Source organism: Polyodon spathula, chromosome 29 (genome assembly GCF_017654505.1).
Source record: "Polyodon spathula isolate WHYD16114869_AA chromosome 29, ASM1765450v1, whole genome shotgun sequence".
NCBI classification, from domain to species: Eukaryota; Metazoa; Chordata; class Actinopteri; order Acipenseriformes; family Polyodontidae; genus Polyodon; species Polyodon spathula.
Genome location: NC_054562.1, coordinates 932,417 through 947,195, shown reverse-complemented (window position 1 = coordinate 947,195; position 14,779 = coordinate 932,417). Strand labels below are relative to the sequence as shown.

The following is a 14,779-nucleotide window of genomic DNA, read 5'->3' as shown; positions in this document are numbered from 1 at the left end:
GTCTTCCTCTCCCTCTCTCTCTGTTTCTCTCTGTCTCCCCATCTCTCTATCTGTTTCTCTCTCTGTCTCCCTCTCCCCCCTCTCTCTCCATCTGTTTCTCTCTGCGTGTCTCTGTTTCTCTCTCCCTTCCACTCTCCCTCTGTCTCTAACTCTATCTCTCTCCCCCTCTCTCTCCATCTCTGTTTCTCTCTCCCTCCCTCTGTCTTTCCCTCTATCTCTCCCACCCACCCACTCTCTCCCTCTGTCTCCCTCTCTCCCTATCTCCTGCTCCCTCGCTTCTTAACCTCCCTCTTCCCTCCCTCCTCCTCCTTCTTGTTTCTCCTCTTCAGTCTGCTGAAGCCCCGCACGGCTCTCAGAGCCCAGCCGCAGAGCTCCACCATCACTTTGTAGCCCCTCTTCTTCTTCTCAAAGTACGGGAGACCTTTTTCCTCTCTCTCCTCCCCAGCCCTGGGCAGCGGATAGCCCAGAGAGAGAAGCAGCTGCTTGGTGCTTTCAGCCAGGGCCTCGACCTTGGCCAGCAGGGAAAGCAGTGCATCGTGGAACTGGTAGTCCCCGGGAGTTAGGTCATCCTGCTGTTCTTTCAGGACTTCGCCCAGCAGGCTGTGAAAGGCAGCGAAGGCCACTGCGTTCTCTGTCAGCCTCTCTTCCTCGGTCAGCTCTCCCCATTTTGAGGTGCCAGACTCGGGTACCCCAGCGATGGAGTCCAGGTTGAGATCTGGGCTCAAGCCTTGCTTTTCTCTCTGAGGAAAAAAAAAAAAAAGGAGAGACATGGTAAGCAGGCTGGTCAGGATTTGGGCTCCTGTTTATAAGTAAATTGAATGGGCTTCAAATGAAAGCAGTGACGGTTATTACAATGTCTCTAAAGAAGCTTCAATTCCTTTTAAAAAAGGAATTATAAACTTCCTTTAGGAGGAATCTGAATTAGAAGGACACCTGCCTCTCATTCCTGCCTTTGGAGACTGGAGTTCCACTCTAGGGGGCGCAGAGACAGACTGCCTTTCATCTGCCTCTCATTCCTGCATTTGGAGACCCGAGTTCCACTCTAGGAGGCGCTAGGGGGCGCAGAGACAGACAGGCTAACTCGACAGCCTCTCGTTTCTGGCTCAGATGTGTAGCTCCTGGCTACTGATTTCAGTCCTGACTAATTAAAACGGGCAACGTTCTAAGAGGCAGAGTTTCTTTCTAAATGACCTCACAGTTCAAAAGCAGACAAACCAGGGTCTGTCAAAATGCTCAAACACTACCGTAGCAAACGCCCCGTTTAAAACACTAATTGTTACCACAAACACAACTGTGGAAAAAAATACTTTTTTTTTTTTTTTTTTTTTAATATTGTTATAAGTATTAAAATCACAATTTTCAAAGGGTTGTAATTTTACGTGCACGTGTCACAGTTAAAGCACAGAAAGGTCTGCTAAAGCACAGGGAAGCATTGTAAAGCACAGAGAGGTCTGGTAAAGCATAGGGAAACATTGTAAAGCACAGAGAGGTCTGGTAAAGCATAGGGAAGCATTGTAAAGCACAGAGAGGTCTGGTAAAGCATAGGGAAGCATTGTAAAGCACAGAGAGGTCTGGTAAAGCACAGGGAAGCATTGTAAAGCACAGAGAGGTCTGGTAAAGCATAGGGAAGCATTGTAAAGCACAGAGAGGTCTGGTAAAGCATAGGGAAGCATTGTAAAGCACAGAGAGGTCTGGTAAAGCATAGGGAAGCATTGTAAAGCACAGAGAGGTCTGGTAAAGCATAGAGAAACATTGTAAAGCACAGAGAGGTCTGGTAAAGCATAGGGAAGCATTGTAAACCACAGAGGGGTCTGGTAAAGCACAGGGAAGCATGGTAAAGCATAGAGAGGTGTGGTAAAGCATAGAGAAGCATTGTAAAGCACAGAGAGGTGTGGTAAAGCACAGAGAAGCATTGTAAAGCACAGAGAGGTGTAGTAAAGCACAGAGAAGCATTGTAAAGCACAGAGAGGTGTGGTAAAGCATATTCAGCGCAAACCACGATAAATTAACCCTGATAACAGTCCCCCACAGCAAAAGCACAGCAAAGTGTAACAGTCTATGCTAAGCCATGACACGTGCGTAGTTCAAAGCCTGTTAATAAATAAATAAATAAATGCATTAATTAATTAATTAATAAACATCGATAAAGTGTTAGACGTGAGTTTGAGGTTTATTATGAACTGTTACCTGTTTTATATATATATATATATATATATTAGCTCAAAGAGTCACCCCCCTCCACACACACACAGATGTTTTCACCACACACTACGTTACTTACGTAACTCTCTCTGATCTGCCGGGCTTCGCTGTGAACTTTTCGGGCTAACGCTTCGGCTTTTGCGTAACAGTCCGACAAAGCGAAGGATATGTTACCCCCCATTGCATCATGACGCACGCCGGTTGCCATAGCAATGTCTGTGTTTGGTTATTATATATTATTTTGCAGAAAGAAGGCACAACACGGCTAAAAATACATAGGCTAAATATACATATATATATATAGACGCGGGCTGCTGCGGTTGAAACTCTGTCCTGGTGTCTCTCTCTCTCTGTATAGCGGCTCTCGGTCAGCGTTTTCCGTCACGCACACGAGGAATGGTTGTGTTCAGGCGCACACAGAGCTCGATTACTTAGAAACTTCCACCGCACGCCTAGCATTCCAACCCCCTTCCCCTTCCACGAGTGACGTTTGACGAGGGCAGTTCCCAAATTCTGGACTCGCGGATTCCAAACGGGAGTCATTTTTTTCCCTCCCAAGCCTCAGTCATTATCCCCACCACTCAGAATCAAGGAGCTGGATTACAAATAGATATGCTTTACCAGACCTCTTTTGCTTTACAATGCTTCCCTATGCTTTACCAGACCTCTCTGTGCTTTACAATGCTTCCCTATGCTTTACCAGACCTCTCTGTGCTTTACAATGCTTCCCTGTGCTTTACCAGACCTCTCTGTGCTTTACAATGCTTCCCTGTACTTTACCAGACCTCTCTGTGCTTTACAATGCTTCCCTGTGCTTTACCAGACCTCTCTGTGCTTTACAATGCTTCCCTGTGCTTTACCAGACCTCTCTGTGCTTTACAATGCTTCCCTGTGCTTTACCAGACCTCTCTGTGCTTTACAATGCTTTCCTGTGCTTTACCAGACCTCTCTGTGCTTTACAATGCTTCCCTGTGCTTTACCAGACCTCTCTGTGCTTTACAATGCTTCCCTATGCTTTACCAGACCTCTCTGTGCTTTACAATGCTTCCCTGTGCTTTACCAGACCTCTCTGTGCTTTACAATGCTTCCCTATGCTTTACCAGACCTCTCTGTGCTTTACAATGCTTCCCTATGCTTTACCAGACCTCTCTGTGCTTTACAATGCTTCCCTATGCTTTACCAGACCTCTCTGTGCTTTACAATGCTTCCCTATGCTTTACCATACCTCTCTGTGCTTTACAATGCTTCCCTATGCTTTACCAGACCTCTCTGTGCTTTACAATGCTTCCCTGTGCTTTACCAGACCTCTCTGTGCTTTACAATGCTTCCCTATGCTTTACCAGACCTCTCTGTGCTTTACAATGCTTCCCTATGCTTTACCAGACCTCTCTGTGCTTTACAATGCTTCCCTATACTTTACCAGACCTCTCTGTGCTTTACAATGCTTCCCTATGCTTTACCAGACCTCTCTGTGCTTTACAATGCTTCCCTATGCTTTACCAGACCTCTCTGTGCTTTACAATGCTTCCCTATGCTTTACCAGACCTCTCTGTGCTTTACAATGCTTCCCTGTGCTTTACCAGACCTCTCTGTGCTTTACAATGCTTCCCTGTGCTTTACCAGACCTCTCTGTGCTTTACAATGCTTCCCTGTGCTTTACCAGACCTCTCTGTGCTTTACAATGCTTCCCTATGCTTTACCAGACCTCTTTGTGCTTTACAATGCTTCCCTGTGCTTTACCAGACCTCTCTGTGCTTTACAATGCTTCCCTATGCTTTACCAGACCTCTCTGTGCTTTACAATGCTTCCCTATACTTTACCAGACCTCTCTGTGCTTTACAATGCTTCCCTATGCTTTACCAGACCTCTCTGTGCTTTACAATGCTTCCCTATGCTTTACCACACCTCTCTGTGCTTTACAATGCTATGCTTTACCACACCTCTCTGTGCTTTACAATGCTATGCTTTACCACACCTCTCTGTGATTTATCGCACTTTGTTAAAATGCCCTAAGGGAGTTTTTGGTGCCTTTGTCATTTGATCTGAAATCCGTGGGCACAGAGGGGGAAGCGGTGCTAACAGGTACCACAAGGCCCGAAGGCATTCCTGTTTAAATGTGTTTTTATCTTCCGTTGTGAAGCTGCCAAACGCGAAGCAATTGTTTTGTCCCTGTATGTCTTGTTATTCATATACCAGAACTCGTCTCTGCTCGCACTGCGCTAATTATTAATAATGCAAGAAATGACAGGCCACGTCTAAAAATCTAATTACCTTCAATATTATTTTAAACGCAGTCTTTACAAGCGTGGTGCCGTTCCATCAAAGTACATTGATGGAGTCCTAATCCGAAGGTATTATAAGCATATATATGTATATATATATATATATATATATATATATATATATATATATTCTTCTTCTTCTTCTTCTTCTTCTTCTTCTTCTTCTTCTTCTTCTTCTTCTTCTTCTTCTTATTATTATTAGATGAATTTGCATTGTATTTGTATACTGATCTTGTTCAATTGAGACATATTAATAGGCAATGCATTTTCTCATTTCTACAAGGATTTCCAACATCCTGCTGCATGATAACTTTATTTAACAAAACAAGCCAGTCTACAGCTCTGGACGAAAGATTAGCATCATCACCCTCTATAGAATGAACTCCCTCAGCTTCATAGAGTCCAGTGAAAGCTGCTGAATAATGTTCCCTTGTTAACATATTGAATTGCACCCCCTCTATATAGAATGAACTCCCTCAGCTTCATAGAGTCCAGTGAAAGCTGCTGAATAATGTTCCCTTGTTAACATATTGAATTCCACCCCCTCTATATAGAATGAACTCCCTCAGCTTCATAGAGTCCAGTGAAAGCTGCTGAATAATGTTCCCTTGTTATCATATTGAATTGCACCCCCTCTATATAGAATGAACTCCCTCAGCTTCATAGAGTCCAGTGAAAGCTGCTGAATAATGTTCCCTTGTTAACATATTGAATTGCACCCCCTCTATATAGAATGAACTCCCTCAGCTTCATAGAGTCCAGTGAAAGCTGCTGAATAATGTTCCCTTGTTAACATATTGAATTGCACCCCCTCTATATAGAATGAACTCACTCAGCTTCATAGAGTCCAGTGAAAGCTGCTGAATAATGTTCCCTTGTTAACATATTGAATTCCACCCCCTCTATATAGAATGAACTCACTCAGCTTCATAGAGTCCAATGAAAGCTACTGAATAATGTTCCCTTGTTAACATATTGAATTGCACCCCCTCTATATAGAATGAACTCCCTCAGCTTCATAGAGTCCAATGAAAGCTACTGAATAATGTTCCCTTGTTAACATATTGAATTGCACCCCCTCTATATAGAATGAACTCCCTCAGCTTCATAGAGTCCAGTGAAAGCTGCTGAATAATGTTCCCTTGTTAACATATTGAATTGCACCCCCTCTATATAGAATGAACTCCCTCAGCTTCATAGAGTCCAGTGAAAGCTGCTGAATAATGTTCCCTTGTTAACATATTGAATTGCACCCCCTCTATATAGAATGAACTCCCTCAGCTTCATAGAGTCCAACTGAAAGCTACTGAATAATGTTCCCTTGTTCACCTATTGAATTCCACACTCAGCGCTTTATAATTTTCCATCTACTTAATGAAGAAAACTGACAAAAACTGAAAAAGGTGAAATTTTGAAATCTATCAAATGCTGTACTACTATTATGATTTCCAGTAGACTTTTGTATAGTTTTGTTGATGATAAGGAGGCAGTCATAGTTTCCACTTCAAAATGCGCTATATAACATTAACATTATTATTATTATTATTATTATTATTATTATTATTATTATTATTACGTTGGCTGTAATATATGTCAATGGCTTCGTTTTATAATTATTGGTGGCTGTATGTGTGTCAGTGGCTTCGTTTTATAATTTTAGCAGGGTCACATCCTTACAGCAGAACAAAGCAGTTAGTGAATGGCGCCTCGCTTTTACTGGAAACAGTCCTGGCTTTCAGGGCATAAATCACTCTATTGTCTGTGTGTTGAAAAGAGCAGAGACTTCATTGTGAAAGCAAATGCTTTTAACAGAGTCTGACTGGCCTCCCCACTGCATTCCACACTGAATGACACATTGTAAAACTGCAGAAATATTACAGTTCAGAGATAGGCACTCCTTTAAAGGGAGGGGCCAGTGATCCTGTTAATAAAGCTAATAAGAGGTGAGAGAATGCATTTTAAAGATGATCAGCGCTCCTTTAAAGGGAGGGGCCAGGGATCCTGTTAATAAAGCTAATAAGAGGTGAGAGAATGGATTTTAAAGATGGTCAGCGCTCCTTTAAAGGGAGGGGCCAGTGATCATGTTAATGTTAATAAAGCTAATAAGAGGTGAGAGAATGGATTTTAAAGATGGTCAGCGCTCCTTTAAAGGGAGGGGCCAGTGATCCTGTTAATAAAGCTAATAAGAGGTGAGAGAATGGATTTTAAAGATGGTCAGCGCTCCTTTAAAGGGAGGGGCCAGTGATCCTGTTAATAAAGCTAATAAGAGGTGAGAGAATGGATTTTAAAGATGGTCAGCGCTCCTTTAAAGGGAGGGGCCAGTGATCATGTTAATAAAGCTAATAAGAGGTGAGAGAATGGATTTTAAAGATGGTCAGCGCTCCTTTAAAGGGAGGGGCCAGTGATCCTGTTAATAAAGCTAATAAGAGGTGAGAGAATGGATTTTAAAGATGGTCAGTGCTCCTTTAAAGGGAGGGGCCAGTGATCATGTTAATAAAGCTAATAAGAGGCGAGAGAATGGATTTTAAAGATGGTCAGCGCTCCTTTAAAGGGAGGGGCCAGTGATCCTGTTAATAAAGCTAATAAGAGGTGAGAGAATGGATTTTAAAGATGGTCAGCGCTCCTTTAAAGGGAGGGGCCAGTGATCCTGTTAATAAAGCTAATAAGAGGTGAGAGAATGGATTTTAAAGATGGTCAGCGCTCCTTTAAAGGGAGGGGCCAGTGATCCTGTTAATAAAGCTAATAAGAGGTGAGAGAATGGATTTTAAAGATGGTCAGCGCTCCTTTAAAGGGAGGGGCCAGTGATCCTGTTAATAAAGCTAATAAGAGGTGAGAGAATGGATTTTAAAGATGGTCAGCGCTCCTTTAAAGGGAGGGGCCAGTGATCATGTTAATAAAGCTAATAAGAGGTGAGAGAATGGATTTTAAAGATGGTCAGCGCTCCTTTAAAGGGAGGGGCCAGTGATCATGTTAATAAAGCTAATAAGAGGTGAGAGAATGGATTTTAAAGATGGTCAGCGCTCCTTTAAAGGGAGGGGCCAGTGATCCTGTTAATAAAGCTAATAAGAGGTGAGAGAATGGATTTTAAAGATGGTCAGCGCTCCTTTAAAGGGAGGGGCCAGTGATCCTGTTAATAAAGCTAATAAGAGGTGAGAGAATGGATTTTAAAGATGGTCAGCGCTCCTTTAAAGGGAGGGGCCAGTGATCCTGTTAATAAAGCTAATAAGAGGTGAGAGAATGGATTTTAAAGATGGTCAGCGCTCCTTTAAAGGGAGGGGCCAGTGATCCTGTTAATAAAGCTAATAAGAGGTGAGAGAATGGATTTTAAAGATGGTCAGCGCTCCTTTAAAGGGAGGGGCCAGTGATCCTGTTAATAAAGCTAATAAGAGGTGAGAGAATGGATTTTAAAGATGGTCAGCGCTCCTTTAAAGGGAGGGGCCAGTGATCCTGTTAATAAAGCTAATAAGAGGTGAGAGAATGGATTTTAAAGATGGTCAGCGCTCCTTTAAAGGGAGGGGCCAGTGATCCTGTTAATAAAGCTAATAAGAGGTGAGAGAATGGATTTTAAAGATGGTCAGCGCTCCTTTAAAGGGAGGGGCCAGTGATCCTGTTAATAAAGCTAATAAGAGGTGAGAGAATGGATTTTAAAGATGGTCAGCGCTCCTTTAAAGGGAGGGGCCAGTGATCCTGTTAATAAAGCTAATAAGAGGTGAGAGAATGGATTTTAAAGATGGTCAGCGCTCCTTTAAAGGGAGGGGCCAGTGATCCTGTTAATAAAGCTAATAAGAGGTGAGAGAATGGATTTTAAAGATGGTCAGCGCTCCTTTAAAGGGAGGGGCCAGTGATCCTGTTAATAAAGCTAATAAGAGGTGAGAGAATGGATTTTAAAGATGGTCAGTGCTCCTTTAAAGGGAGGGGCCAGTGATCCTGTTAATAAAGCTAATAAGAGGTGAGAGAATGGATTTTAAAGATGGTCAGCGCTCCTTTAAAGGGAGGGGCCAGTGATCCTGTTAATAAAGCTAATAAGAGGTGAGAGATGCATATATTTTTGCTTTTTTTTTCATTATATCAACCTTCATCACTGTAGTAGTTCAATATCATCTAATATATAACTGTTTCTATAACTTCCAGACAGCCTTGTTCATTCCATTGACGTCATGTGACTCTGCCAGCCCCGCCCACTCTACATTCCAATAGACTGGAATTGAATGAGGAAGGCAGTCCAGCGCCCGGGCGTTTGGATTCTCCAGACGTGCTCACAGCAGCTCACAGCCAGATAAAAGCAGATTGAAAATGAGAACTGGATATTGGAGGAGCTACAGAACCCAGGAGCACTCAGAATGATTGAAGTACAAACAGCGTGTATTGATAAGAGAAAGAGGTTACAAGCACATCTGAACAGTAAATTACATTTATTTTAATCTCTCAAAAAAACCTGAAAAAAAATCACAATAAATAAAATGTGATTATGCATTTCACACAGAACAATACCCCCACCTGGTGGACAAGAATAGGTACAATTTAAGTTTTGTTTACTAGTAAATTGGTTGTTTTTAATTATTCTTGTGCTAATTGATTTTCTTCCCTCTGATTAGCTTTCGCTACCTTATTTATTTATTTCAAATATTTGCATCTATATATATATATCTCCAGCACAAGAAAAGGGATCATGTTCCTTGTGCTAATAATCTGTATTAATCTATGTAGGTGTGCGGGCAGACAATCAGTGGAGCTGCATTTTTACCAGAGAAATAAAGACCAGGGCAAAACAGTGGATACAGCTTCTCAGTGAAGGTGTCAGTGAAAGTGTAGATGTGAGATCTGGTCTCCACATTGTAAAAGGAGAGCTCCCCTTCCTCATAGTCCAGATACACCCCCACCTTTTGGGGCTTCGGGCTCAAGGGGAGGGGAGTCTGGGAGGCAGTGAGAGCAGTGAACTGATTCTTTTCTTCTTTCCACCAAATAACCCAGAATCCCTGCTGTGGTTTCTCAATGATACCCCCCTTCCTCTGGGAAGACTCTCTGGTGACTCCTAGTACCCAGCGTATCTTGCCCCCCAACTCCACCTCCCAGTAGTGTCTCCCTGAGGTGAAGCCCTCCCTGCCCAGGACATAGCTCTTCTGATCAAATCTCTTTGGATTGGCAGGGAGACGCTGTCTCTCATCTCCACATCTGACTCGTTTTCCATCCTCAGACAGGATGAGATAGGGGTGTGCTGTATCAGGGTCCAGAGTCACGTCAACTGTGGAGAAGAGAGTGGGGGTAAAACATATACAATACAACACACTAAACATGTCAGATACAAACACCCTGCTCCAATGGTGGAAATACAGAGCCATCAGTATTGTGAAAAAGAACACTTTGGAACAATTGAAAATACATATGCTGGAGAAATCCCTTGTCAAGTTTTCACAGAGTCGGATAGGAGATTCTCCAGATAGAAGTTAGACTTGTATTCTGGATGCAGATCAAAAGCCGATCCCTCAGGAAAAGCCTAGTCTTCCGATTAGGTTTTTGTCAGTGGAACGGAGAACGGTGTTACTGTGCTACAGACGGTATGGTGACAAAAACATTGGAACTTGCTATTTTTATATTGGTGCCCTTTTGAAAACACAAACCATTTTTAGCTGTATTCTTCATAACTTGAAAACAAAACATAAAATGATCTGATCTTTAAATATGAGAAATCTGAAGGTACTCAATTCGATCTAATGCTGTCGAAGTAATAATAATAATAATAATAATAATAAAAATAATAATAATAATAATAATAATAATAATAATAATAATAAACTGCATCTGGTAGTTTATGGCTCACATATTATTTGCACCAACCTGCTCTAGTTGCTTTCATCAGCTCCACCTTCCAGAATCCCTCAAGGTGGCCTTTGAGTCGAGTCACAGCTTTCGTCAGAGTCCCGAAAGAGTCGTCTATGTTATCAAAGATCTGCTGAGCAGCAGGAGGGGCGCAGACAGACTGGAAACTCTACAGGGGGAGTGTGGAGAAAAGGATTCATCAGCCAAGCAGCAATGGGGGCTGCAACACTGGACTGAGCAGCTGCAGAGGACTTTCAATGTGTCCAAGAAATAATCAAGGGGGGACTCCAGAATCTTACATGAACTGAACACAAACATTGACTGTGCTTTGAGCTAAATAAACCCCATCATAAAATGAAACAGCAGTGTGTTTAAAAGTCCTGATACTGAACCCCCATTTGGTGCATCTGCATTGAAACGTGGTCTGACCTGCAGAAAGTGGATGTGATCCTCTGTCTCAGAAAGCTGATCCATCTCAGCCTTCCTCTTCCTCAGCTCCTGGATCTCCTGCTCCAGCTGATCCCTTTGCTTGTCGGCCCGACTCACGGAAGCCTTCTCTTTAGCGCCAATCAGCTCTCCCACCTCCTCCCTGATTCTCTCAATGGAGTGGATCAGCTCAGACAGGACCTGCTCACTTTCAGCCCTTTCCTTGTGTGCTGAGAGCTAGTTAGAGGAGGGAGGGGATCAGAGGCATGCACCCACTGACAATAACGTTTCTTTGTTAGACTGTTCTCGGTCTCACCTTGAGCGACTCCACAGCCTGTTTCAGTCTCTCCAGCTCTTTCAGTCTCTTCTCAATGAGATTTTCTATTTCCATCTGTCTCTTCCTCAGCTCCTTCTGCGCAGACAAAAACAAACAGAAAGTTCTTTATTTTCTTTTCAGTGCTTGTGAAGTTTCATTGGTTTGTGTTCTATCACACAAAACACAGCCATGTGAACTGTATAATAATAATAATAATAATAATAATAATAATAATGTAGATACAAAGTATTAAAAAGCATTGTCTGCTCGCTGCTCTTTCACAGTAAAATATTGTTTTTAATTCCCTGAAGATAGCAACTTCTAGGGTTGACATCATCCGTGATTCAATCTGATCACTTTAATTGGATCCACAATGGCAGTAAAACTAGGTTTGGGGCGAGTCCATTTCAAAACAGTTGGAGGGGACAGAACATCCACTCAAATGAATATTGAAGAGATAAACCTCTGGTTAAACATCTCACATGCTCTCAATTTGTCAGCCTGCCAGTCCAGCTGCACCTATTGAATGGACTGAGTATAAGTCACAAGCTATAGCAGAGTAGAAATACAAACAAACACACAGAGCATAGAAATACAAACACACACACACACACACACACACACACACACACACAGCATAGAAATACAAACTCTCACAAACACACACACACACAGCATAGAAATACAAACTCTCACACACACACACACACACAGCATAGAAATACAAACACACACACACACAGAGCATAGAAATACAAACACACACACAGAGCATAGAAATACAAACTCTCTCTCTCACACACACACACACAGAGCATAGAAATACAAACACACACACACACATACACAGAGCATAGAAATACAAACACACACACACACATACACAGAGCATAGAAATACAAACACACACACACATACACAGAGCATAGAAATACAAACACACACACACACACACACACATACATACAGAACATAGAAATACAAACACACACACAGAGCACAGAAATACAAACACACACACAGAGCACAGAAATACAAATACACACACAGAGCATAGAAATACAAACACACACAGAGCATAGAAATACAAACTCACACACACAATCATAGAAATGGAAACACACACACAGAGCACCTCATTCTCCTCTATCTCTCAAACTCTGCTAATATTACAGTGTGTGTGTGTGTGTGTGTGTGTGTGTGTGTGTGTGTGTGTGTGTTTATATATTTTCTGCAATTTAGCATTTGCTGTTGGTCAGGTAAGCATTTCGATATTTAGGAACGTTATTTGCATAATAACTCTAGAGAAAATTATCAATGTTGATTGAGCGCCACAAGACTATTTTTTTCTGCTTTAATACATTTTAATTGTTTTTGGACCGTGAGATGCTGTGAAAAAAAAAAAAAAAAGATATTTTGTCGCCCCGTGAAAGAAACTCATTTGTGACGCATACCTGTTTCTCCGCCCTCTCTGATTCTGCTGGGATAGCAGCGTGATTCTGGTGACCTTTCAGAGCACAAGTCAAACAAATACAGCTCCTGTCGGTTCTGCAGTAAAGCTCCAGCAATCTATGGTGCTGTTTGCAAAGCTTCTGCTGGAAATCTCTCAGAGGCTGGACCAGCGTGTGCCTCTTCAACCCCGCGGTCTCTTAGTGCGGTTGGAGGTGCGCCCCGCAGTATGAGCGCCGGCACGTCAAACACGACCTGACCGCTCCGTGCTTTATCTCGCCTGGGCACAAATCACAAGGCACGTCTCCGGGCTCAGCAGAGACAGGAGCGGGAGAGGGGGATACCCTTAGGAAAAGAACACGGAAAACAACGCGTTCAAGCATTTTAAAATACCAACGAGACTTCATATTGACAGTGCAGTCTATATAATGCAGTATATCGAGGACAAGAAATCGCGTGAATGAATTCCCTTGAAATGTTGGGCTCGAATAACACATTATATGGTAATAAATGGTTGATTCATTTTTAAAAATGATTTTAAAATCTATTCAAAATCACCCAATGGCAAATACATTAGATTTTAAGCACAGAGCGATATTTCAAACAAAGCTTCCAACTCAACACACGGGTTCCGCCTTGTTCCCTACAAGTTACCTGAACTGTAGACTTTTGGAGAGGCTGTCACTGCGCGCAAAGTTACAAACAGCGCGCCTATTTCGAGAATATATCTTCTTTAATACTGTCAGGGGGCTATGGCACAGGTACAGTACACACCTTTTCGAGTCGAATGTTCTCATGTTCTTCAAGTCTTCCGCAAATTGGTTAATGACGTTGTTTTTGCGCAGAACTGGTCTGGGAGAGAAGGTCTCCCGACACTGGGGGCAGCTGTACACGCCGGTTTGGTCACTCCCGTCCCAGTAGCTCCCGATACAGCTCAGGCAGAAGCTGTGTCCGCAGGGAATGGTCGCGGGCTCGGTGAAGAGGTCCAGACACACGGAGCAGGAGAACTTCTCCTCTGGAGACGCGGCTGTCGCCATCGCTGCTGTGCGCCAGGGAGAATGCAAGAGAGATGAAAGTGCAAGAAGTAGCGGGCTTATGAAACGAATTCGCAAACACCGCACAGCCTGGCGGGGTTTGGCAACAGAACAGCAACCGTGTCGCGTTTGCTGTGTCACACATGAAACGAGAGCTAGGATTTTTAAAAACAGGCCACGAACTGAGTATTGGAGACTGTTTATTCGAGGCAGCTCCCCCTCTCCTTCACTTGTGCGCGGTTAAAACTTGTGCTACTGTTTTGAAAATCCAATTAAAACCCATTTTACATCGCGCTGTTTGCATTTCTTTGTGTTTGATACAATAACATAATTGAAGAATATATGACTTATTTTTGGTTGGGTATTTGTTTTCAATTGCCTTGTGATTAAACGTTTTTTTTTTTTTTTTCCCGATCCTCGCTTCGTTATTATTATTATATATTTATTTGCAATTATTACAAAGTATCACGCTGTGTGCTTGTGTGTTGAGAAGCTATATGTGCTCCAAAAAATGCACCTATAACAATTTTTTCTACGGGCGTGATTCCTGAAGTAGCGTGATCAGAACTACACCCCAAACTTCAACCCGTCTCCTGTAACCAAGGGGTCCCGTGAACGCTGACCCGTTTCAAGTGGTCGCGTTTTTCTATGCCTTGTGCGGGCTGCACGATTTTGTTCCAGTGATGCGTATTACAAAACCGGTTGTGTTTACTGTCCCAGCTCTGATACCTTCCCTGAGGCTTGAGCTGTGTGCTTCAAATCAAACGAGACAGCGGAATACCTGGAAAAGGCTGGCGTTTGTAAACAGTGGTTTATTTAACTGGAAGTGAACGAAAACATCATCAAAAAGACGTCAAGCACAGGTCTCTAGTCATTTTCTCCTCTGGAAAGAGCCAAGAAAACTTTTCAATGGCCGAGTGAGACCGATAGCAGCCGAATGAAGCCGAAAAGGCGTATCTGTTAGTCCCAAGCACCACAGAGATAACATGGACATAACAAAAGAGACAGCTGGTTCTGTATCTGCATGAGGACAGCGTGTGCTCGTCTTCGCTGCTCCCGAGTCAGCACAGGGGTGGTAGCGGTGAGATGAGCCTAAAAATGCCTGTTTACAATATATATTGTTCTGGCCACCTTGCTACAAAAAGGATATTGCTGCTCTGGAAAGAGTGCAAAGAAGAGCGACCAGAATTATTCCGGGCTTAAAAGGCATGTCATATGCAGACAGGCTAAGAGAATTGAATCTATTCAGTCTT

At 42.8% G+C, this 14,779-nt stretch overlaps 1 protein-coding gene and 1 pseudogene across 1 annotated transcript; both read right to left on the bottom strand.

The window, feature by feature from the left end:
• Positions 1-249: 249 nt before the first annotated feature.
• LOC121302065 (ciliary neurotrophic factor-like) lies at positions 250-2,687 on the bottom strand. The gene is made up of 2 exons (XM_041231861.1): positions 2,282-2,687; positions 250-740 (listed from the first exon to the last, which is right to left on the bottom strand). The coding sequence occupies exons 1-2, from the start codon at positions 2,408-2,410 to the stop codon at positions 258-260; spliced, it is 612 nt and encodes a 203-aa protein (XP_041087795.1). The 5' UTR covers positions 2,411-2,687; the 3' UTR covers positions 250-257.
• Positions 2,688-8,626: 5,939 nt separating this feature from the next.
• On the bottom strand, positions 8,627-13,840 carry LOC121302064 (annotated as a pseudogene).
• Between the last annotated feature and the right edge of the window lie 939 nt (positions 13,841-14,779).

Coding starts and splice junctions, on each gene's coding strand:
- LOC121302065 (XM_041231861.1), bottom strand. CDS start 2,410: ATGGCAACCGGCGTGCGTCATGATGCAATGGGGGGTAACATATCCTTC. Junction 741..2,281: donor GGCAGATCAGAGAGAGTTAC/GTAAGTAACGTA, acceptor TTTTTTCCTCAG/AGAGAAAAGCAAGGCTTGAG.